The sequence below is a fragment of the Anopheles bellator genome, chromosome 1 (assembly GCF_943735745.2).
Source record: "Anopheles bellator chromosome 1, idAnoBellAS_SP24_06.2, whole genome shotgun sequence".
NCBI lineage: Eukaryota > Metazoa > Arthropoda > Insecta > Diptera > Culicidae > Anopheles > Anopheles bellator.
In genome coordinates, this window is record NC_071285.1 from 47,600,254 (window position 1) to 47,625,630 (window position 25,377).

The 25,377-nt window shown below is 51.2% G+C and overlaps 2 protein-coding genes across 3 annotated transcripts; both read right to left on the reverse strand.

Annotated features, from left to right (window-relative positions):
* Positions 1-1,603: 1,603 nt before the first annotated feature.
* LOC131208471 (organic cation transporter protein) lies at positions 1,604-15,371 on the reverse strand. Its single transcript, XM_058201240.1, has 7 exons — positions 14,528-15,371; positions 8,348-8,567; positions 7,991-8,249; positions 3,637-3,829; positions 3,126-3,559; positions 2,712-3,060; positions 1,604-2,641 (listed from the first exon to the last, which is right to left on the reverse strand). The coding sequence occupies exons 1-7, from the start codon at positions 15,043-15,045 to the stop codon at positions 2,437-2,439; spliced, it is 2,178 nt and encodes a 725-aa protein (XP_058057223.1). The 5' UTR covers positions 15,046-15,371; the 3' UTR covers positions 1,604-2,436.
* A 4,273-nt stretch (positions 15,372-19,644) lies between these two features.
* Positions 19,645-25,175, reverse strand: LOC131206685 (ankyrin-3). 2 transcript variants are annotated; one of them, XM_058199348.1, is made up of 9 exons: positions 24,326-25,175; positions 23,248-23,411; positions 23,056-23,171; positions 22,631-22,993; positions 22,406-22,559; positions 22,163-22,341; positions 21,995-22,098; positions 21,439-21,822; positions 19,645-21,174 (listed from the first exon to the last, which is right to left on the reverse strand). In XM_058199348.1, exons 1-9 carry the CDS (start codon positions 24,500-24,502, stop codon positions 20,788-20,790), a joined length of 2,028 nt encoding a protein of 675 aa, XP_058055331.1. In that variant the 5' UTR covers positions 24,503-25,175; the 3' UTR covers positions 19,645-20,787. The 2 variants fall into 2 exon arrangements, with proteins under 2 accessions (XP_058055331.1, XP_058055330.1); XM_058199347.1 differs by having other exon boundaries at positions 19,645-21,822.
* Between the last annotated feature and the right edge of the window lie 202 nt (positions 25,176-25,377).

Below are 25,377 nucleotides of genomic sequence, written 5' to 3' on the forward strand. Positions count from 1 at the left end.
TACGCCAAGGAATTGACTCACACCGCATCGGCATCAACAGCCTCCGGCGACAGTGCTGGACTCGATTAGCGATCTTTATACTTTACGTACTCAATGCTGGCTGAAAAGCGGAAGTTTCCGAAACTTGCAAAAGCTCGCCTAGAAGATCCGCACATTTCAAAATTATTCACCATAAATTCCAAAATACAGTTAAAATGTCATCGAAGCAATAAAAATCGGAGCTCAGTTTGGGTGGCACCGTGGGGCACGTAGGCGTACGACCATGCATTTTCGCAGCTTTAGGACGAACCGAGAAACTGATAACCGAGCAGAGCGGTTTACACACCGTTTGAAGCTGCCAGAGTAGGACGGCGGACACTGCCGGAGCGGCAACGCAGATGAAGGATATCGGAAATCAAGAAACCAGCACCACTGTATGGGATCCGAGGGACTCGTCTTAAAATCGAATCGAAGACAGTTATCCCTCCCCACCCGGCGGTGGCGTGGCCGACAAACGACCTGTCCCCGGAGACCGTTGTTTTTCCGTTTCCGTGCGGGTGTCGATAATATAGGCGAAGAAAAATGACCCAAGGATCCAAATGACGACAACAAGCGGAATGCCGGAATGTGCGAAAGGAGCAGCGGCGGGAAGATAATGGCCTCGATGGGGGGGCGGGCCTGTTGGCTCGCTGTTGGAAATCCTTGCAAATCATCTCTGTTATTGATGGGATGGTTTGGGACGTGGTTGCCGTAGTTTTCCTGTCGCCATTGCGTCAAGTGCCTAGAGAGCAGCGAAATGGTCGTTGATCCTTTTGTATGCTTATTTTGAATAGGATAAAGTCCATAACATGGGCAATAATTCGTTCCGCAATTCAACTGCGGCAGGATAATTCTAGCCGTCAGCAACACGTGTAGCAAAGACCGACCGACTTTTATTGCCATCGCGGTTGTGCGGTAAGACCAATTGGCCACCAATGGCGAAACATGATGATGGAAAAAAGCACATAAAATTAAATGTCAAACCCATTAATGAGGGATTTGATTGGAAGCCACGGGAACGGTGATTTGCGATTTCCTGTGCCCCTGGTTATTCTGCCTGCCAGCAACCCATTGCCTCATAGTCTTTAAACGAGGCGTTAAAGGGTCAACCAAGCCCCAACCAGCGAGCGCACCATATATGTTAATTTAATTACCAAACCTCGCCCCAGATGTGCTCTCAAGCGGGGACAAATTCGGTGCTAATTGTCTGCCATGTGTGGAAAGCAAATGCACAAAAACTGATTTAAACAATCGTTCCGTCGTCATCCGGATGTTCTGATGACATGATGAAAGCGACGAGGGGAGTAACACCTATTCCAACAGGCGAATGAAACATGTTCAGCGAAGTGTAAAAATGAATTTGCATACCTTTCTCCCGATGCGTGGCCAACGGATCTGCGAAAAAAGGCCTAATTTCGATATCGACATGAAAGTATGAACCGGAACCTTCGCAACGACAACATGTTTCGGGGAGAACCGTTATTAACGCTTGAGGCAACCTACTTTCGGTTAAAATTATGTTAACATAGGTCATTGAAACAGACAAACGTGATTTTCTTTTTACATTCTTATTTCGTCGATAGGATGAGTATAAATTAACACAATGTTACCCTCACAACCATTGCTCGCATTCTCGGTATCACATTCTGACGAGCTATTTCGAGCTTAATGTTTTGTAGCGAATAAATAAAACTTTCTCGCCCTACATACACTACTGTTTCCTTCGCAATGCTTGTGAAATCTCCTGGTTTTCGGTAAAACATGGTTTCGTTTCTCGAAACCTGAACTGCGTTCTGCTCGCTGCTGTGCTGATCACGAAATCTTAAAACCATCAAGGAGAGGTCCTGACGGGCAGCGTACCCGGTCCCACTTGTCTCGCCAGTCTGATACAAAAAATAGTAAAACAACACAAAGTCTGTCGTCCGATGTCCGAACTCGGAGGAAATAATAATACTTTTCTCTCAAGTGTTTGGCCACTCCGATTGCTGCAATATGGCTGGTTTGCTGTAATGAAACGCGTTACGGTTCCCGCTCCTGGCTTCGATCGGTGGAAGGAAAGTTTGCGTTCCCGTTCACCCCCACTGCTGGGTGGCTGACTTGCTCACTAAATACTGCCGATCTGGTTGGCGCACTCGGGAGGATAATTTGGCGATTTGAATATTAACAGTTGGGTGCGGTTCACTGTGGTACTAATTCAAAAATCATCCGATACGGTTGACTAGAATCGGTACCACCAGTGTAACCCTTTCGCCCGAGTCGAGGAATTAAAGTTATCCGATTAAAATGATATTTAGACTCTGATAGCGCGTCGTCCTCGGCTCGGCATTCCCGGCCCCCGGTGGCCGGTGGTGCCGAGTGTTCGAAAACGTGCCCTAGTCTACTAGGAAGCATTACACAAATATAGAGCGTAATGGTGGCCTACACACCGGCCGACATCTGTTCCTCCTTGCACTGGGCCAGCGAGCGCACGGAAACGCGCGATCGCACCGATCGGTTCAGCATACTGGAGCGAAGTTCGCCACGTGTCGACGCCCTCAGCGATGCTCCGATCGAGGTCTTCGACGTGGACCGCGTGAACCGCTCGACCGGCAGATCGTCACAGGTGCCGAAGTCATCCACTTTCCTGTTGGGGTAAGAGCGTTGGAGAGTGAGCATTTCGGGTACCAACCGCCGGGGGGCGATAATGATCTTACTTCGTGAGACACGGGAAGTCCCAAATCTTTTGCCCACGTCCAAACTCTTCACCATCGGCAAGCGTTTGCGGCAGGTCGTGTCCAAGGGTTTCGGGCAGCATAAGGGACAGCAGTCCGCCGACGATGCCCATCACGCCGAGCACGATGAGTGGTAGCGAGGGCGACACGTTCGCCAGATAGACGACGAACGGTGCCACGATACTAGCCACGTAGCCCATGATGTGGATGAAGGCGACACCCTGCGCCCGGACCACGGTCGGTAGCAGTTCCGCCGCGTACTGTAGCCCAATGTTGTACGAAATGTTCACACTGAAGCGCCCCAGGATGGCGAGTGTCGCTGAGTAGGCACCTGGCGCGAAAGGAAACGATGGTTAGCGGTTGGCAAGAGAGATTGTCCGGGCACTCTCTACCTACCCATTGGCACCATGGTCGCGAAGAGACTGAACAACCCGCTGGCAACCATCGTGCCGCAGGCCAACCAACGACGACCCCAACGATCCAGCGTCAGAGTGAGGAAGGTGTCGGCCGGCAGCTCCGTGGCCGCGGCCACGGTGAACGTGAAGAACAAGTCCAGCCCGAGAGAGCCCACGTTCCGGACGTGCCCGTCGAACACGAGCGAGATCGCCATCCAGATCGTGATCAGCAGGATGGTGATTTTGCGCAGGCGTGGCGTCTTGAACAGATCCAGCACGGAGTAGTTGCTGTTAGCCGCCTCTTCCTCCTGGAGTCTCACGCAACTATCGCTAAACTCTTGATACACTTTGGCATCGATCGTCTTCCGGTTGATCTTCTCGAACTTCTTCAGGATTCCGATTGCTTTGTCAACCTTACCCTGCGAAACGAGCCATCTGCGAAGGAAGCAACGATGGTGGGGTGCGTTTAAAACAACGATGCCTCGTCTTCCGCCCGTCCGCCGCTAACTTACCTTGCCGATTCCGGTACCAACAGGGGGGTAAAAATGGCCAAAGCGAGCGGTGCCGAGGTGACGATGGCAAACACTTTCCAGTCCGCCAGATAGTACGCAATCCACGGTAGCGCGCAGGACGCCGTGGTAAAGAACAGCGCGATGGACATGTTCGCAACGAACGTGCGCCATTTCGGTCCAACGTATTCCAGAACTGAAAGGAAGAAAATGAATGAAGCACCGATTGCATAACAAGCAGGCGTAATCGAATTGAGAAAAAACATCGAATTAAAAACATCGACCGCAGTTTGAATTTTTGAATTAAACGTGTAATTTCGATAATGAATGCAAACGTTTGTTGAATGGCCAAAACGGCTTTCTAAATCACTTTTAATCGATCGCATGCAGATGTTCCTTACATGGACCGCTATTGCTCCACATCTCCTTTAAAAGAACTTGAATCGGCGACAGGCCCAGATGCAGGTGGAATACGCAATGCATGTAATATTCATTAGAAATGTCTTTTTAAATAAATGATTGATATAGGTCGAAGCGCTGCAACCAGTTTACAGGCACGCAACTCCACTCCTGGCAGTTGATGTCGAATCACCAACCGGCAATTCAAATGTGCCCAGTTGTTGCCAACGGTGGTCAACGCAATGCCACGGATTAATCGATAGTCGCCGTGCTAATGTGTGTTTCCCGCCGACGGAGCAGAGCAATGTCCCCGCATATTTACACACTTCGATTTGAGTTTAAGGAAAACGTGCCACCGATTCTACCTTACGCCCTCACGCGGGGACCCCCATTAGTATGTTTATTTATTCTGCCACCTCGTATTCCGCCCGCGCACCAGGATCTGTGTGTGTTATTTATTATTGGCATATTTTTTTGTATGTGCTCATTTTCCTAATTTCATGTCCGCGTTCCTTGGGCGCTCATCCAGCGTTAATAACTCGCCCTGACGGATGTGCTCCTGCGCCCTCGTCCTGAAGCTCACCGGAGCGCGGGGTATGCTAATGCACGTTACGCGTGTTAATCTAGACCGTGGCAGGTGGCGTTAGAAATCGAAGCAAATTGCATTCATGGCCCTGTGGACCTGGTGCACCGATCCGGTGACCACCTGGCATTACCGCCGTTGGAAGTGCTGATCATCTACCTAATAGCCGGGCTTTGCGACCAGACCGGGCTTTATAATTTTGCCGACGAGAACTTCAGCCGCCGGGTTGAGTAACGCACCTTACGATTTAATCGTCTCGGAAATGGAACTAAAACGATCGTTTCCTCTTAGAAACATTTCTTGGCCACCATGTCGTAGTTTATGAATGAAGTAAACTTTAACCACACAAAGGTGAGGCGAGTTGACATTTATTGAGTCGAACGGCTGTGCGCGTTCGGAATGGCACAATGTCACTAAAGTGACAAATTTTATATAAACACATCGACTGTCTGACAAACGTTTCTCCAGCTAATCGCAGGAGACTGTGAGCAAATGAATCATAGCAAACCGGTCAAGCTGCGTTACTGGTTTCGTTTCTGTGGCCATTTTCTCGTCCTGTTTCGGTCCTTGGCCGAATGTAAGTTTTTTGTGCGTGCCAACTTTGGCAGGCACACACTCTGTCTCCACAAAGCAGTATACGCAATCTGGGTTTTCAGCATTCGAAGGCTCACGTACAGTAATCATAAACGTAATGAAAAAAAGAAACAAAGTGCGAGTGCTCTTTGCCCAGAACAGTGCCGCCGCCCGGCTGGATGGCCTTCGGAGGAGCAAGAATTATTCTGCCTGTCAACTAGAAGTAGCCCCCGCCGACACCATTCCGAGTTAGAAGAGTGACTCCAAGGAGCGCTGCGTTGTGTCCTTTCGCAGCAACCTGCTCCTAGCGTCGCACCGTCAAGCCACTATACAGCTTTATTCGCGAATAGTGAAAGGCGACCAGCGAGAACGGGAAAACCGAACCGAGCAAAATTCAAATCAACCCAAAGTGACGCTGACGTCCTCAGCGGGGTGGGGTGGCCGGCGGACCGAAAATGAAGCCCCTCGTCTGCATGGCTGGGCGACCTTGAGCACCGCGCTTCGCCGCCACAAGGTTCGCGGCCACCTGATACATTCACTCGAAATTGGAACGGAAACCACGAAACCGGAACCGAAAATCAGACCTTAAGCAGTGCGTGCGCCCGCGAAGTCACTTTTCAGGGAGCCGAAATCATCCGCCACTGCTGAGGGCAATTACTTCCGGTGTGCCAGAATTGTCGGTAAGTAACGCGCCAGAATCGTAAACTTGTTTCCCAGGATATGACGCGGCCTCCTTGGGGCAGAATGGAGTTTCGCACTCACCGTCGACATTGACACCTTGATTTTGTCTGCCATTAATTGGGCCAACCGGATGTGGTGGATTTGTGAACGCACTTGAACCCGCACTTACTGAGGACCTGATTAACGATGGCGGTAGGGTAGTTCGTCACCAAGTCGAGCGCCCCGGTGGTTGACCCTACTAAGGTTTTAAAATTCGCCACCCGCAAGGTGAACTGGTCCGAAAAAATCTCAAATGAGTTGCAGTGGAGCTCATAACGTGTATTACACAACCGTAAGCGATCGGAAGCACTTCGATATCAATACGAGGGCTGTTCAAAAACTTCTGCCCATCGTCAATTTTTCTGTACTCCAAAACTAATTGACCACGAAGAGGTAATTTATGTTTTGAAAACAGGAAAATATCACCAGGAGGTAGATCTAGGGAACACGGTATCGGTCATTTGTGGGCCAAAAATTCGAAGTAAACTGTAGGCAAAACTGTTATCATTCTACCAAAAATTGTTTTGCGACGTTCACCTCTTCTAGGCCTTCTAAAAAAAATTTGAAACACCGATAAGCGCTGCTTTTTGTCTTAATAGCTTCACCATAAGCCACAGTCAACATTTCGGATGCGTCCGTGCTTCTAATTTTATTTTTCACAAAACATTTGAGAAAGATTCTGCGCCATCTTTTTTACGGAGTAGAGTAAAATCAACTATCAGCCAAGACACGTTCACAGTAAAAAATTGAGTGATTACTCAAAATGGTCGAACTTTTCACCATAAGTCACTGACATATGTAGCAACCTAATGCCATCATAAATTTTGAAAATCGGATATACGTAGCCCGCGGAAATACAAATGTCGCAAAAATTTTTGAACAGTCCTCGTACAATCAAAGTGCAGAACTTAGCTCCCGCTTCTGATTATGTTACTGCAATGAGTTCCGATGAAGTCGTAAACGGAACACTTTGAGCCTCGGACAACCCCATTAACAATAGTTGTCGCGAGTCAGCTCGGGCGTCCATTGTTTCGCCCGGACCGCAATGTGCCCTCGAGAGGCGACATATGAACCCCGGTGGAGATAAAGATTGTATCTAATTTTCATTCATTAGCATCACTTCTTGGGGCTATCGGGAACGCCAATTTGTCGCGTGCGGTGGCTACCTTCGGCGCGGTTCCCGCACAAAGGGAATTATCATAAATCTGTCAGATACTCAGACCTCAGACACGATTTGTTGCGGGAATAAAACATCGAATGGGACACGATAATTGCTGTGTGTCAGACTATTTATCAACAGTCAAGTGGTTAATTTTAGTTGCCACAACCGTGGTACCTACGATGCGGAGGTCAGATCCGCAATCCGCTAGGGAGCAAACGCTTCTTACCCTGAGACAATTGGGTTACGATTAAGTGAAGCATAAAATATATGTTAATCCGTGTTAAAACATGCCACGGAGGGTGTTCCACACGATCGGTGCAAGTCCGTGTGGCGGAGCAACGGATCACGATCCGCTGGCCGATCCTAGTTGGCCCGAGGGGCAATTAGGTGTAAAAATTGTAAAAAACCGTAACCGGCTACACAACTAATTACTGAACAAACACGACACGCCGCCGTGGTGCCTCAGGTAGCTCCTCAAGGCGCCCACAACCAGAGGAGCTAGATACTGAATGGGAGTCAAAGCAAACACCTTGCGGGGAGATCGAAGTGATAGAATCGCCGACTGGAAATGATCAACACTCAATCCGACACCGGACCGACACCGGGCCGACTCCGGCAGGTGTGCCTACGACATCAATCACTCAGGTCCATTTCAGGTTACATTACGTAGCAGTACGCACAGTGGTCAGGCGAACAGGACTGGAGGTGAAACCCACTTTTCCTGCAGCTCGACGCAGTGCCAAACGCAGATGATCACCTTCACCCCCGAACCCCAACGCCAGGGAACCGGCCAGAATCGGTTCACAAGAAGGACACCGTGAGCGTTTACTAAGTTGCGCTCCCAACTGTGGAACAACATGCCATATTTTGTATCGTGTGACTACGCGATTGTGGCGATCGTTTGGACTTTAGTAACTTACCCAAGATGTACATCATGGTGAAGCAGTTGTCGAAAGCGAATCCGACCAGAAACCGGCACAGGCTGAACTGCCAGAAGTTACCGACGAATGCGGTAGCGACGCCGGCCGCGAAGCCAATGATGTTGCAGCCGGCCAGGGCCGGGATGCGGCCGTACCGATCGGCAATCCAGCCGAACAGCAGCCCACCGACGATCGCGCCCAGAAAGAAGATAGACTGGGCCAGCGTCGGCAGATAGGCATGGTCACAGACCCACTCGAACTGGAATCGGCGAGCAGCGAGAAGCAGAGAAAGGATGGAAACGAGAACGGTTAGCTAGAACGTGTTCTAGAGATGACATCGGAGGGCGCTGGACGTACATCAGTGGCGGCCGTTGCATAGGGTACATCGGTGTAGTTGTACTCCCAGCCGTGCCGGCAAGGCTGCGTTGGCCAGGACGGATCCGGCTTGCGTATGTTGTTGGCAAGCACCTCGGTGAAGTTAACGGCATACATCGAACACTTGCTGTAGCTGGTGGCTTCACCCTCCAAAGTCGGGCCAAAGTCGAGCGACCCTTCGACAGGAATCGCCAGTGCCCGTCTGTGAAGAAAACGGAAGGATTGAAAATGTCACTACTCTACGATCTAGGCAGACACAATAAGGTAATAGATTTATTCTTGGGGTAAAACATAGTATTTAACAAATGACTAGTCCGAACCACCGCTATGCCATTCCAGGCGCTCGTGGAAACGATCTTCCTTTTTCTTCCACTGCTTCGTAGTGATCGTTATGCTCACCGATCGAAGGCTTCGAACGCAACATTCACTTCTATCGAAGGTCCAGAACAAAGGAAGGCCCAGAGCATCGGCCAGAGCATTGGCCACACAGAGCCCCTTCCCTGCCCTGAGCCGCGTATCCTTGAGATGCTCCGAGAGTCAATGCTCCTCCCCGGGACTGGTTCCCGTTGGGAGTCGCTGCAAAATAGTGCTGAATGGGCAAACACGGCCTGCACACACCTCCCGGACACAAAGGCTTCGCCAGGTGCCAATTCGGGGTGGCCATTAAGCACAGAAACAGAAGTTTGTTGTGTTTCGCCAGCTACCGTTAGCTCCTACATTGGCACGGAATTCACTTCGCGTGTGCTAAATTGGCAGCATTTTGGTTTATTTATAGCACAGCAGCAGCAGAAGCATTTGCACTCATAAGAATGCATGCGAATTAATGCTGCAAATTGCCGACTCACTGATCGCGGAACTTTAACGCCACAGCGAATCGCCTTGAGCACGTACAACGCATTCGCGGGGGCACCAGCATTAGCGGTGCCGTCACGTTAAGTAATAAGCCATCAGAGTGGATTGCGGATCTCAAGATCCTCGAGCCCGGCCTCTCGATCAATCCCACCACGGATCGTTAGATCAAGTTCCGTTTGGCAGAGAAAAGAACCATCATAGAAGCGATTGGACTGTGTTTTTTGTGCGGGTGGTCCTTCGCTGGTTCGCAACACGGAAGTCCGTAAAATGCTTTCAATCACTTCCAACGATCTGTGGTAGGTGTCATTGTGGACCTACTTTTTCTTCCAACTCGACAGCTCGCTTAGCAACGCTGCTGCGCGGAAATAATTAATGATCCTTTTGCTTGGTCCGTTAGAAGCGAAACGTGTTTTTGAAAGTTTTGACAGATTGACAAGAAGAACTCGTGAACCTGTTATTAGGGGACATATTTCTTGTTTGTTGGTTCGCCTCACTCGTTCCGATGGTTAATCATCGTCGCGATTGAAGCGGAACTCGAAAACCTTTGCCTAACCCACGAAATTGCCGCTTGACCGAGGGGGATCTCAAATTACAACCTCCAAACCACAGCGTCAATCCGGGAGCCTGTTCACTGCCTAATTACGTTCTACCGCAACGTGTTTGAAATTGATTCCTATGCCACTTCTTTCGAGGGCGCCCATCAGCGATCGTGATGTGCCATAATCGGTTTGGTTCCCCATATTACCCCAAACATTGATTCTTATCCTGCGGCGTGATCTCGGGCGATGATGGAAACAAACAAAACACTGGACAGCAAACTCATGCTCTCGCGATTTAAGAAGACGGAAATTGAATGTAGAACTACAAGTGGTTCGGTCGATTCTGTCGTGACGGAACCGTGGCAGGTGAACAAAGAACATAAACCAACGGCCCAAAGCCACCCCGAACACACCCATAGCATAATCGCAAAACACATGACTTCCGATTCGGCGCTCCACCTTGACGGCACGGAACCGTGACCATTCAGCCGGATCTGGCAGGAATAGATTTAAATCGATTTTCAAGGTTAGTTAGACAGAATCGATCGCGGCGTCGATCGGTAGCGTGCGGGAGTCGCTGGAGCCTTCGCAGCCGGGGGGTCGCGTGCTACAGCCGACCAGCGCGCAGGGCCAGCGATCCTCTGAAGGGAGACCCTTTTTCATGGTTACGGTCACTCCACGGCATCGCTTCGGCCGACCGGCGGGGGTTGTTCGGTGTTTCCGCATTGTGCCGGTTCACCAGCACCGGCCGTGGCGATCGTTTCCGCCGGGTTGGTGGAATTTTCGTTCTGTCAGATTAAGATTTCGCACGCCCCCGAGGACCGACACAAGTACAAAGGGTTCTGTTTCAATCATAAATCACTTGAATGAATTATGTTTGCTACGCGCGAGTTCTTGATGGTGATCTATGGAACTCTGGCCACGAGCCGATGGAAACGCCGATCTAGGCAATATTATCGACAAAGAACAACTTGTCATCTGACCAAGGACCAAGGACGTTAAAAAACTAGCATTTTAATCAACAGGTAGATGTGTTTTGTGGTAACGTTTCTGATGAGTGTTGGCTGCGGCCTAAGATAATGAACCACAGGGGATTTGCTTTCCTTGATGATTCGAGCCCCACAAATACAACTATACATTCTGTCAAATAAATACCGGGAATTTGTGATTTTTAAAAAAATGCTTTCTTTGATTTTCGATGTTTTTGTTGTGTAATGTTGCTACATATGTCACTCACTTATGTTGAAAATCGGCTATTCGGCTATTTTTAAAGCCCAGTTAATTTTTTACAGCTGTTTTGCTTGAACGTGTTTTGTCTTATCAGCGATTTCTGCCTTCTCCCAAATAAATTAACCACGAAGCGGTAATTTGAGTTTTTGAAACAAGAAAAGGCCACAGGGGGCCAGATTTGGGCAATACGGTAGCTTTGGCCATCCATTTTTTGGAAGAGCAAAAAAACCGCCGATGGGCCAAGACACGAGCACAGCAGAACAGCTGTCAAAGATTAAGTGATAATTTAAAGTGGCCGAACTTTTCACCATAAGTCACTGACATGTGTAGCAATCTAACGCCACAAAATAATCGAAAATCGAATAAAGCACATATTTTTTTAAATCACAAATTTCCGGATACTTTATTGTCACAATGTATTCTTCATTCATTTCTAAGCGGCTAAACTAAACCAAAAGTTTCTGACAGGCCACCGAACGATTCATCATTCTGTTTTCTGTTTTCGGGAAATGTCCGCAGCAATACGATGCTGGTTCCGGCAGACATGCGTCAGCCTGATCGCAATCCTCCCCGTTCGCAGCCCGGTCGAGTTCATGTCAGGAAGTCACGACTTCACTGACGCAAGCAAAGGTCCGGATCCGTCCGAAAATTAGATCACTCACTTGACCGATCGGGCACGGAGTTCAATGTGGGCCATTCTTCAGTTCGAGCGGTTCCAGCCTGGCAAACATTTCCATCAGCGTGTCAATTAAATGTGGACATGGCTTCCGACACGGGCGGCTTCTCCTATCAACAAGCGTCTGCCAGCGCTCCTTTCGCTTCCTGCGACCGACCGTGACTTGTTGCGCGAAATGGGTCGACTTCCTCATTACCGGCGGTGGCGGCGACCGGAACCCGATTATGTCATTCTCGATCACCCGCGCCGTTGGCCGTTGGAAGCCTCCAGTTCTAGAGTGGGGCTGATCGCACGCGTTCAGGACTTTCACCCGCTCGCCAGTGGACTGACCCTCGAATCAAACCGGTGCGATGAATTTCCACCGCACCGCAGCCGGTGGCCAGTTTTTCGCTACTCCATAAAACATTCGGCCAAGACGCAGACACACACCAACACACGTTTGTGCCGATGCTGCACACGCAAAACACACAGACACATGCTGCGCACAATTTAATTGCGACCTTCAATCGGGCGGGCGGACGTCAAGCCGTTCTCAATTTTTCCGCCGTATTCTACGCGAACACGCGCGCTCGCGCTTCAAAACGAGCGCATTTCTGTGGCGTGTGGCGGGGAAGGCTTCGGCCACTCCAGCAGCAGCAGTCCGGTGGCCACGAAAGCAGCTACGACCACCCCGGGGGCCGGATCACCTGTACGTGCGCGGTACCAATAGACCATGAGAACCGCGCTCTTCAGGGCTCTTGGAGCTCCTGCATTTTTGTGCGCCTCAACCTACGAGAACGCAATTCACCGTACTCCGAGGCTTTACACTTCGCTGCTGTTATGGGACGCGCTCGTGGCACGTGCCACGTACGGCGCATGGAGAATGATTGATTTTGACCAACAAAAAAAAAACGGCTTCAACAACTCAAGAAGGGCCAGTAATTGACCAGTAATTGAGCACTTAGGACGATCGGTGAGTGAGTCCAAAGTCTATCGCAAAGAAGACCCTTCAGTCGCTCGTGTTTTGGGTATCTATCGTCCACTTCTGTGGACAGTCCAAGTCCAGCAATTGGCACTGGAAACATCGAATGGGATTAAGGGGCCGATTTGTGTTGTGGAAACCATTTAGTAGCTCATCACGCCAGTGCACCTGAAAAAGGGTTGCACGGGATCAGGTTTGAGCCCCGACCCAACAAATCGATTTATGGTATTTACCCATGCCTTGCGGTACGTACAGTCGGTCGGTCCTGGAAATGAGGCCACCTCACCTAGCGTTCGTGCCGAATGGTGATCGCCACCGCGCCCGATCGAGTGGGCTCTCGAGGCATACATAATGTGATTGAACCACGTAAACGCGTTCGATTGCATGTTTGGTCGGCGGATTGGCCTTAACCCGTGCTGTGCTCCGCGGTTTACAATTACGACTACGCCCTCCCTAATCAACCGCCCGGTGTCCGTCCGGATGGGACCTTTTCTTCTGGCCACTGTCACCCCAGCCTGTGCCAGTTTCGTTTAATTGCCCGGCCAATCAAACCACTGTCTCAGGAGAAGTGCGGGCAGTATTTATGCGTCTTTGAACTTGGATGCAACTTGGAGGCAGCGCCAATTAGTGCGACACGGGCGGGGACATTGGACTAGCGGTGTATTTTGTCGCGTAACTCGCGGTGGACTCAAATTTAGGTCAAGTTGAAGTTGAAACTGTACGCTCTGACCGCGAGCTTGGGGTCTGCGGTTATTACCGCATCGCGCTCGGTTTCGGCTACCGGCCCGTGGCGCTGCTAATCGCCTCGCCTCTCTCGGTTCCACAAGTGCTCCATCCTCGAAGCATACTGGAGTTAATTATTGGGCCATCGGTAATGAACATTCCAAGGCCGGAGTCGGTTTCGGAGGCAGATCCTCACCCAAAACTCTTCGTTCGTTGGCATTTGAAGCCCCCGGGGCCGTACTGACGGTTGCCACAGCAGCAGCAGCAGGGTGGCAAGTGGTAAAGGCCACTGCCACACCGGCTGTCGGAATGTGCACGCATGTAACACGTTGCAGCATGACGCAGTTATTCGTAGAATGTACATTAACATGTAGGGGCCCCCAAGCGACGATGAATCAGTGCAGTTCGCGGCAAAGTGTTAGACCATACCGTAGGTCCGTAGTCCGACTAGGAAGTGTCTGGCCGGGCTGGGAAAGAACCTGCGCAGCGCGAACCACTCAATGCATCCGTTTGTTTAGTGTGCATTCTTCGTCGGTGTTTTTATGCCCCTTTCGGCTGAAATCGAGCTCGGGCTTTTCCGAGCGCAAGATCGCGCCGTGCCGTGCGCCGGAGACCTTCCGCGATCAGGAAGTGCACTGCGTGTATGCGCATACGCATTCGCAACATTAAAACGCGATTAAAGGAACCCATTCCCCGAGCATGGCCGAGGCCAGAGGCTCTACAATGTTGCGAGCCGCGAGGTCCGCGAGCCGGCGTCACATTGGGGCCCGATCGGACACGATTCGATTTGAATTCATCACACACCAAAATCTGCATCACCCACGATGCACCCGCTACCCGGGCCATGGCGCGAAAAACCTTGATAGAGCGCGACTCGTCGAAGGAGGCTTCGCTTTTTCTCTGCCTCAGCTTTATGGTCAAAACATCCGATCGCGCATCGAAGCGATCGCCAGCCAAAACCGGCACACACGAGTCGACGCCATGGCCACCATCACCACCAGCACCGCTAGGAATGGCGGCCCAACGCGGAGAGCTGAAGACACTTTCCGTCTCGGCTCCTGTCAAGCGTGTCCGGGGCGTTACCACTACGAACGAGGAGTGGAGCTTGACGTCCATTTTCTCCTTCAGCAGGCACTACTACCACTACTACTACTAGTGATCGAATCGGTGACGCCACTTACCGATCCTCCACGGACAGATGCTGCAGTTCCGGCACGTAGCACCAGTGCTCTTCCGGCACCAGGGTGATGAAGATCTGCGAGAAGTACACGAACGCCACGAAGAACGCGAACGGGATCATCAGCAGGAAGAGGATCTTCTGGTAGCGCCCGAACTCGCCCACGTGCGGCAGCAGATCATCGAAGTCGACGACCGGCTTCTCCACCACCGCCATTTTGCCCGGGCTGGCCGTGGCGCCGGCGCGCCCCGGAGCGTGGCCATCGCCCCCGGTTCCGCCGCCGCCACCACCTCCGGCGCGACTGCTGTTTTTCGTTCCCTTCCGGAGCGCATCCTTCGTGGTGGTGGTGTCTTCCCGCAGCTTCATCGGGCACTCGCTGACGAACGCGTTGTTGATGAAGGCGTTCAGCTTCAGGTTGCTGCCACTGAGACTGCCCAAACTGACGCTACTGTTGTTCAGCTCCCGTTCATCGACCGCATGGACGACCGGGATGCTGCTGGCTTCCTCTGGTTTGGGCGACATTTTGTGTCCGTTCCGATTCCCGGCGGGTGCAGCTATTGCCCAGGAGCAACACTTTCACCTTCAGTCCTACCGGTACCGGATCGAGTGCGGGGAAAAACTGGAACGATCGCACTTTTCTCACTCACGCGCGCACGGGTTCACAGGATTTTCACGAGCTCTTTTTCTAACTGCGTTGCATCTCGCGCGTCGGATCGTTTGCTAACAAGCCACGCACTTTTCGTGGGGTGTTTGAGACTGAGACCCTCCGTGTGCACCTAGGAAGCACACAAGGCCAAAGAATTTTAGTGTGACCACCACCACGCAAGTGTCGACGGGGCTCGAAAACTCAAACGCTCCTCAAACGGACTCGTCGACTTAGTGTCGCCTTAGCGGATCGGACGTACAATGGAGCTCCGATCGGTGACTGCGCGCCGATTTATAATGCCTTTTTTTCTCCGGCTTCTCTCCCTCTCACTCTCAGTGTCGCCGATCGACCGATCGACCGATCGCAAGAGAGGTTGTCGCGCGCCGGAGAGGTGCGTGAGAGAGGTGCGTTTGTCGCCTGCAGGTCACAAGGATACGCCCGCAGAGAGAGAGAGAGACTGTGAGAGACACCGGGCACGCGGGTACGGGACCGGACACTCTTCTTCGCTGCCTCGCCAACACACAACCGCTGCCGAGCACTCAAAGCCAGGTACTAAGCCCACCGAGTGGACCGCCGAGACCGAAGGCTCGGCCACCACCACCACCACCACCGACAGCCGACTTAGTGCGTGAGAACGAGGCCCGTCTCTGGCGGGCGATCGCTACCCGATCGTACCGCGCCGTAGACAGTGCACCGAAGTGCCCCGAAAGGGTCATAAACGCGGCCAGGCTCCGGCATCTTGCCCAGACACCCGGCTCAACCTGGGCTCGACTTTGTTGTGTTTCCTTCTTCAGTTCTCCGCCCGGTTCCTGTAGCTGTCGGGTTCAAGTGCCGCGCCAAACAGGAGGTTCATTAGGCAGGGGTAGAGTTTATCCGGAGCAGTGGGAATTTCCCGCCGTGGCCGAAGGCAGACACGCATGAAGTCGCATAATCGATCGTGAATCATCGCCCCCCCAGGATGTCCGACACCTTCGGTGGTGGCCTCGGGAAAATCACAACCTCACGGACTGGGAGACTGGGAAAGCATCCGCGGCGATCGTTGGCCGGATTGTTGTCCGAAAAATCCCCGATGCGTCAGTTAGTGCGCGCTACGTACACTACGCCGGCCATTCCAAGCAGCATGCATTTATTTCCATTTTTGTTACTGGCGGCGGTGATGAAGGTCAGGTCGGGCCCACTAGTTACTAATTAACTTCGGTCCCCTTTTACGGCGGGCCACCAGTACGAGGAAATTGTTTTCACTTAATGACATTATTTTGATTACAATTTTTAAGAATTAGCAACCTGATTGCTTGTTGCGAAAAAAGAAGGGATCAAACAGGATCTGGGTGGCGCAATTATTATTATGCTAATTCGAACGTAATTAAGATATTACGCACAATCGGCGTCGGGCAGGGTTCACAGAGGTCACAGAGAGTAACACACGGAAACGGTCGGTGGCGCTGTTCACACATGGAACAATGTTGTTCACAGCATAAGCGACTGGGGAACCGGGGGGCCCACGTGCGATTAATGTACGGCCGCCACGTGTGTAGTGATTGCGATGTAAAAAGGTTCGTTTGAAGGTGTTTTTTTCGCGCTAATCGAATATAAGCTTGCGAACAATTGTTCGGGTTCACGTGTCATAATCCTGCTCAACATCCACACTGGTTGAGGTTTAATTTAGCCAAATTGCGTATGGCTTTGTGCCAAAACTCGGACCCGTAGTTTGTCCGGCATGATCGCGTCACAAACAAGCCCCCCGGATCATTCGTTGGGCCATGAATAATGGGGGAGGCTATAAAGGCTTGTCGATTTGTTTCCTTCGCGAAGCACACCAGAGACATTCACCCAAAAAAACTGTTGGCCCCAAATGTTGGCCGGAGTTTTTCCACTTAAATCACCCCCGAGACAAAGGAGTTTGACGCACGCGTGTTAAGCTTGGCTGCGCGCAGATCGATCACGATTTCCTTGTTGGAGTAGCCGTCCAAAAGTGAACCAGCACGGACCCGTGCGTTACGGGTTTTCGCCGGTTTTCCCTACTCCGAATCATCGGGCTAGGGCGAGGTACATAAGCTAATCCTTTCTTTGTGGCTCTACGGGGATCCTCTTAACGGAACGGATTGGCAGAACTTCGACTAACAAACAACCAAAGCCCGTGCTTCCTGTGCGAGGATTTTCAGAAGCAATGGGTTATGCGGCGGTCCGCACCGGTCTGTACCGGTCCATGTAAGGTCTTTGCAAACTGACCGAAACAATCGCTCACAAACGGTCACAAAGCTTGCAGCTGCTCTAGAGTAATGTAGCCTCTGCCCATCACGCTCACTGCCCTGCCGGTCGAAGGTAAACTGCCCCTTTTATAGAAAGTGCCAATTTACGTGCCCGTGAATTCGGTGGTGCCACTTCTCTGGCTGCAGGTTCATTTCATGCTGCCTCCGCGGGGAGAAGCATAAGTCGCAAACGCTACCTTCTAAGCTGGCCCAAGTCGCACAGTCTATATGGTTAGGGTGCAGCAGGGGAAAAAAAAGGCCCCCCTTCGCGTGGACTTGGAAAGAATCAGATCATCGCATCTAACTAACTAATCCCATTGCCAGCTGCCTGAAAGCCACCTATAATGTCTCATTAAACGACCGAGCGCGTGCAACCGGATCACACCGGTGCCAAGAATCCAACCGCTGGACCGGTGGCGGTCTTGCTCGAGGACAGAACGAAATTGCCATTGCGGACCCTCCTCCTTCCTTCCGGTTTCCCGGCCGGTTGCGGCTGCGCTCCGTGGTTCCCGCAACCTTCTACGCTGTCGATCGTCAATCGCCGATCCTCTCACAACTCGCTCCCCCCACGAATTGCGGTGACCGTGTGGGAGGACAACGCTCACAGCATTATGCTTCTTGTTCTCGTTTCATGGCCCCTGGAGGGATGCTTTCGAACTTTTTAGTAATTTGTAAAAAAATATATCTAATTTTCAACTAAACGTAGTGAGTTTTCCATGCAGCAGCAAACCCAAATAAACTCAAGCATCGTGCTGTCCCAAGCTGTGTGAGTTTTGTGATCTTTTCCTTCACTCGTTTCTCGATTCGCCCGTCGGTTTTTCGATGACCTTGTTCCGATGAAGCTGTGGGAGCGAATCAACGTCAGCAGGGCACTTGAAAGTGGTGCAGCGCCCTGAACCTGACCGTGCCACATGGCTTGGCTGGCTTTGGCAAAAAAACGGTCGCCGCCATTGCCGAAACATAGCCATCCCTCCCATAGCCGTGCCGGTTGCAGTGCGCATTTCCTCCCAAAACGAACCGGTGTAGTCCACATTTAGCGAAGGTTTGCGTACTCACGCTTTTGGCTGGGTCGTAGATTTTCCAAGGATTTTTTACACGCGCGGTTCTGTACGCCGAGCAGAACCAGGAACTTTGTGTCAAGATTTTGTTTTACAAGGTCAGCTCGGCGGTGCAGCAGAACCTTGCAGAACCGACAGCACCGTAAATTCTTCCAATCACGAGGCATTTTTATTAACGCACACCTGACATTGAGAGGAGGAATAACAGTAAACTTAAGTTGCTTAGGAGGTCGCAGGTTCCAGCCAGTGGTGGTCAAATAAAATGATTAAATTTCTTTACATTTTCTAGTTGCTCGAAGCTGCTGGTGTCGTAGTAAACGATGCTATAAAGCTCTCCGTTAATGGCCGTTCCATGTTGAAGCAACTAGCTTCGTGGATTCGCTTTGTGGACTCAGTTTCGATACATTCATTTGGGTGTTTTGTTGTAAATGCCATAATCGGCTTTTTCGGTTGAGTGAGTACCTGACGTATGCTGGCCGCGTGATGCACGCGTGTCGTAACCCTTCTAGCAATTAAGCTGATTGATTCATTGTCACCGGTTCCACCGGTGTTTAAGAACTCTAATTAACGTCAATGGAAAGCAACCGAGTGTTCCATTAAATCAAAAATTACCAGCTGGCTCATTTTATAACCGAAGCAACAAAGCAACCCATATTCAACACCGACGAAAGCTATTCAAAGGGGTTTGAACGCGTACCTAAGGATAATTATATTAGTTTTGTTTCCATATCTGTTTCACGACGGTCCGATTTTAAGTTGTTTCCAATCTCTCCGTAAACCTTTCCTCTATTATTAAGTGGATTACAGAGAGAGAGAGAGAGGGTTCGTTTCGGGCTCGAAGGTGACCATTAGGCCAGGTACTGGAAAGTAGCAGCCCAAGCGCTTCCCTCATTCACTGCAAGCATCACATCGAAGCAGGCCGGCAGCTGTGGCATTGTTACATGAGAATGTATAATGCATTTTCCAATTACACAGCCAACTGATTCAAGACCAAAGTTCCAGACACCAAGCTGCGATAGCCGGTTCGCCGTCGTCACTCAGCGAAGAAGTGGGCAGTGTCCGTAAAAGCGTGTGGCCGTTGTGGGTTCATCATAGCGGAAGTACAACAGAACGAACTAGTAAAGACAAAACAAAGGCAGTTCACATTTTCAACAACTTTATTACTCTCTTACACCTCCTCCAGCACCAGACCCCGTTCGATACGGGCTCGACAGACGGGTTTTGCCGGATGATACGCTAACATTTTTACATTCGCACGCAAATACAACATTCTCTTACATCTTGTGGTTCGACGTCCGGTTACTACTTCTCAAAGGTTTGTTCGGTTCTCGGTTCAGTCGCGTTGGTAAATTGAAATTCGGGTTTAACATTTAGCAGCGGTGAATAGAAGAGCTTGTCTTTTACGGCCCTACGGATCACTGTCGGCCCTGCCCGGCGGTGGATCCGTTTGGTTGGGTTTTCTTCGTAGATAAATGGGTTCATACTTTGTTCGTTCCACAGCCCTCCGAGCCGGCTCCTCTCTGGCTGGCGGCGGTCGTTAGTTTGTATAAGATGCTTATTTCGTTATCATATCTAACTCAGTATCGCGCCACATTAAGAACCCCGCGCACCGCTCCGTACTAGCGATGTGTGGTGTTCTTACTGCAGCGCAATGCCGTATTTACAGTATGCACATAAACACGTGGGTTATGACTCAGTGAAGTTCAGTGCCATCCCCTTCGCAGTGGCCGCCTACCGGGGGTGCCGTTACCCTAAGCCGCTAGTTAGCAGTTAATTTTTATACGTTTCGTCGACGGCCTCGTAGCGCGGCCTTTGAATGTCGTACTGTTGTGGGACGCTTACGCACCACCGGCCGATACTTTGGGTAGATTTGTTGATGCCTTAGGCGGAAGCAAAGCCATTTGGTATCTAAATCAGTGGCAGAACTAAAACGGGATATTGTTTTATTGAGGAATGAGCTCCTGTAACTTAGATGCTAATAGCCACATCGTTCGTAAATGCCGCCATAGCCAATATGCATCAGCAAAACTGTGCTAAAAACAAAGCAAAATCAAACCATTAAATAATGAAACGATATTTTATAAAACACACAAAACACTGCAAACACACACACATATAAACACACGTGCGCAAAGTATAGGGTCAAGTACAGTAACGCTTAAGGGGTCTTAGTTGTCTATCTACTTAGCATCTGAAAACCGGACCTTCGTTCGCAACGGAACGCAACAGAGAAATGAGAAAGATCGCAACCCATTCGCAGGTGCACACTATGTTGGAGATCTTGGAGTGAGTGGCTGCTCGGTGACCCGTTTTACGTGTCAAAGTTCATGACGTACTCCTTGAGCGGGCCGGGCAGATTTAGGCGATTGATGTTCGGCGCAAGCTTCTTCCCGAGACTGTCGTAGATGCACACGCGGCACAGCTGCTTCAGGCTGCGTGGTTTCTTGTACAGGGTGATGATCAGATGACGCAGATTGTCGATCGATTTGTGGGGCACCTGGGCGATGAACAGGTTGTGCAGGGATTTCAGGCAGTTGAACAGCGTGTCGTGCTTCATCGAGTAGTAGAACAGATAGATGATGCGCTGATACGTTTGCTCGCTGTCGAGCAGTATGAACTCCTTGCGCGTGATCAGCATAATGTAGTAGAACAGCAGATAGTTGCGAGCGTTCTGGCGGAACGAATTGCGCAGATTTTCGTTGCCATTCGTGGCGCCACCCGACGACGTTCCGGGTCCGGCCGAACCGCCGTTAGACGATGAGCCACCCACCGTACCACTGCTGCTGCTTCCCGCTCCGCCGGAACTGCCGGCACCGGAATTGGCACCACCAGGACCTCCCGATGTGGTGCCAGCACCTCCGGAAGATGGCCCTGCGCCAACGACCTCTGCCACAACTCCACCAGCGGGCGGCCCGCCCCTAATGCCGCCGCCAAAGTTGATGAAATCGTTTACGAAAATGATCGACGAGTTGCTGCTGCTGGCACCGTTCATCATCAGCTTGAAGCTGAGCGATATGTTCGGATCGATGCCGTACTGCATCAGCAGCAGCAGCAGCTCGTAAACGCACAGGATGTCCGGACAGGTGCGCACGTTCACGATCATGTCGATCACCGACTGCAGAATGTGCTGCGAGGTGATGTTGCAGTCAAGCCCGTACTGCAGCAGCAGCAGGAGAATGTTTTTGATAAAATCGAAATTGGCCCGCTTCTGGCCATCACAGTTGAGCGTAAAGTTCTCCGACACGGTGAAGATCAGCACGTGCAGTGGCGTCAGATTGGAACGGTACGAGCAGTTTGGGTTCGCCCCGTTCTGCAGCAGTATCCGGATGCAATTCAGGTAGCAAACCTGCGGATGAATCGAAGGATTGGTTTCGTAATTAAAGCCATTGGCCAACGAGTTGTGGACGAAAAAAGAACCAAACCAACACCATACGTAACCCGAAGCCCAACAAATTCTCATCGATTGCATAACGTGGCGATAGAAAGTCGCAAGAACAAGGCTCTAATCCGACTCTTACCTTCATTGAGTGTGTAAAGTGGTGCAGCGGATCCTTGTTGATCAGCGGCACCAGGCATACCATAATCGGGACGGAACCATCTCTACCGACGATGTTTGGGTCACCTGTGGGGATAAAAAATCGTTTACATTTCAAATTCACGCCACATCATCACTGGGCAGTGCTTACCTCCTTCTTTGATAAGCATATTGAGCAACTCGTAGCAAACCTCCCAGTCACGGATGTGGCGGAAAACGCACGCCAGTGCACTGTTGCCACTCTGATTGATCGAGCTCTTTGCACCATTCTGCAGCAGGAAGCGCACCAGATGTAACACGTCCCACTTGTTCCACTTGTCGTAACCGTATCTGCAAAATCAAGACCAAGACACACGTTAGCTCCGGCATACAGGCACTGGAAAGTGGATGTTACCTCGCTTCCTCTAGCGCGTACCGTACGATGATGGCATGCAGTGGCGTGTTACCGAGCGAGTCAGGACTGTTGATGAGCTCTTTGCAGCCCCTCTCCAGGAGGATGCGGATAGTGTTTAGTGTATCTTCAGCCGACTTCCTCGCCGCCAGTATAACTGTTGAATTCGAAATCAAACTCCCTTTTAGGACGAAGCTCTCGTGCTACTCCGCGTGGTGCGTCACTTACCAACGTGCAACAAAGTCATCTGCTGGGTACAGGTCCGTACCGTTGTGATGGCTCCATGCTGTATCAGTAGCTCCAGGAACCGCCCGTCATGCAGGACAGCCTGGTGGATCGGGTAGTACTCATCCTTGATCAGATTGATCTCGTCCGATCGCGTCTGCACTAGATGCTGCACGCACTTCCACGCACCGCGCTCACAGGCAATGTGTAGCAGCGGTTTGCGCACCCGAAACAGCATCCACGGTTCCTCCAGTTTCTGTGCCAGCATGTTCAGCACACTGATCTGATCACCGTCGATCGCGTAGCACACCGCATTCTGGAGCTTTGTGTTGGGTCGCTCGCAAACCCCTACATTATCGCCTTGATCTGCCGCGGAAGAAGAAATGGTCACAACTAACGGCCAATTGTACACCTCCATCAGGACTTACTCTTATATTTTCCACTTTCTTCGCAGTTGTGCGAATGGGCACCGGGAAAGCACATTCTCGCCTCCGTGTCTATCCGGGCCCCGTGCTTCAGCAGCAGTTCGACACACTCCTCATAGCTGTGCGAGGCGACAAGAGTTGGGAATCGATTAGATATTGGAAAGAGAAAACTTTTACGCTCTGCCACCTGCTTACCCTTTGAGGCACGCGATGTGCAGTGGCAGCGAACACGAACTCCGGTTCACGTCTGGCCGATGTCTTTGCAGTAGCCACCTGGCTAGTTCGACGTGATTCAGTCCTACACTTTTCTGCAGCAGATTGTAGCCCGTTTCATCGTGAATGGCGAGGATGTTTTCGTACTGCACGTGGAAAAAAGAGAAACAAATCATTACATTTCGGACAATGTTGTTTATGCTTTAACGGGCCTTAAATTGCCTGAAACACATTACATAGGCCTAACAATTGGAATTCATTATTCTAGCCTTTCAAGTCAATTTTTGCTTTTCATGAGACTCTTTTTCCAAAGCAAAGAATCCACCGGAAGGATTTTGGGGATGGTTCGCAAGAAGATGACATGAATAGCATCCATTGATCAACCGTTTGGCATCGGTCAAACAAATCAAGACACCAACGGAACGCTCGTGCTTGCAGGGCGCGCAATAATGATGACGCAAAATTGTGCCACTACCACCCAGATGCAGCGTGTCCAGCGAAATAAAAAATCAACAGCGCATCGACAATACATCGAAGAACGGAAGCAAACTTCCCCGAGATATGGCGCACAACTCGTTTCGCAGAGGATCGGCTCTGGGTTGCGATCGCGCTCACGATAGATAATGAATGCTGGAAGAGGCCGTGTCATTAATGCGTGCGTCATATTCGTCTCGACAAGCGCCCAGCGCTAACAACGGGTCGTCCGTCCCCAGCATAAGCTGGAATTCAAATCACGCCTCACGCAACAACCGCGGGCTCGGCGATCGCGCGCGCACGACAGAGACCGACGATGAGAATAGAGGCAGCAAGGGACGTTCTTAAATGGGGAAGATCGCTTCGATAGGGGCGATTGACGCACGTACGAAAAGGCGCGAATCACATCGCCACGGTTCGAAGCGCTGGCCGAACGCTCGAACGCACAAACCGCTTTGCCGTCCATTGTAATCGATCGCCCGGTTTTTTGACTGTTTCGCGATCACGCTGTCCTTGAAGGAAGATGAGAATGAATGTCGAGCCGCGAGCAAACGCTCAAGAACCGGCGGACCGCGATTCCACCTACCTTCGGAATTTGAAGCAGTAGCGGTTCGAGCCGATTGATTGAGATCTTCGGGTTGGCTCGGAGCGCGTCGAAGATGGTGTTCACCTTGTCCACTGTCGCTTCGGAAACCTTGTGGCCATCGCGATTCGAGAGCAGTGCGCTTCCAGAACGGAACACCTGACTAACGGAGCCACCCATACTGCGCCACGCACCAACCCCACCGAGCCAACGTCTATCCTTGACGACACCAGGGAAGGCAGAAGGATTGCTCGCGTTCTATGCGATCTTTTCGGCAGTTGATGGGCTGATCAGATGCGAACTCTCTCGCATAGTAGGCAGTGCAAGGCAAGGAACGGCACGGAGGACACTGAGCTTTGTTTGCTTCTTTTTCTTAACAATTTCACTGAGCGGTAATACTTCACCAGGTAACCAGTTGCAGCACCTTCCGGGATATACGCGGCCCGAGCGCAGACACACGAGCCTTCCGATGTGCGATGCGATGTGATGTGATGCGATGTGATCCGAACACCGACAACACCTCTTCTTCAGTTCATCGCCGGCAAACAAAACATTTCGCGGACGCTACGATTTGTTCCCTCGCCCGACCGAACGCTTTATGACGCAAAACTGTGCACATCCGACGATTACCTCCGATTGCCGGACCCTTCGCCACGGTTACTACCACTATTGCTGCTGCCGCTTCTACTGCTACTACTACTTGCACTGCTAATACTATTATTGTGGCGACGATTGCGAGGACTGCGGGTGCGGGGCATGGCAGCTGATCGGGCCGCTTTCATTCTCGTTACGCGTTGCAGTGCGGAACCGCTGGGTGTTCCTGGCGGCCACTAATCCTTCCGCTCCATTTCCCGTGCCCCTACGGCGACTGCATTATGCAATTATGTCCGAGGTGATGCCACACAAAAACACTTCACGAAAACGGGGCCCACTTTAAGCTGCTCAGGTTTCGAAAGTGTCGCTTTCGACGTCCTATCCACTCCGCCGTTCATCAGTCTGTCTGACCTGCGACATTTCGAACGAAGGCTCCGGATGTTACGGCCGGGGGAAGGGAG

What these genes read in the sequence shown, in the direction of transcription:
- LOC131206685 (XM_058199347.1), bottom strand. Translation starts at nt 24,502, where the DNA reads ATGGGTGGCTCCGTTAGTCAGGTGTTCCGTTCTGGAAGCGCACTGCTC. An exon ending in TACTGCTTCAAATTCCGAAG is followed by an intron (nt 23,412 to 24,325) that starts GTAGGTGGAATC and finishes TTCCACGTGCAG; the next exon opens with TACGAAAACATCCTCGCCAT. An exon ending in ACTTTACACACTCAATGAAG is followed by an intron (nt 21,823 to 21,994) that starts GTAAGAGTCGGA and finishes ATTCATCCGCAG; the next exon opens with GTTTGCTACCTGAATTGCAT.
- LOC131208471 (XM_058201240.1), bottom strand. Translation starts at nt 15,045, where the DNA reads ATGTCGCCCAAACCAGAGGAAGCCAGCAGCATCCCGGTCGTCCATGCG. An exon ending in CATCTGTCCGTGGAGGATCG is followed by an intron (nt 8,568 to 14,527) that starts GTAAGTGGCGTC and finishes TTTTCTTCACAG; the next exon opens with ACGGGCACTGGCGATTCCTG. An exon ending in CACCATGATGTACATCTTGG is followed by an intron (nt 3,830 to 7,990) that starts GTAAGTTACTAA and finishes TCTTCCTTTCAG; the next exon opens with TTCTGGAATACGTTGGACCG.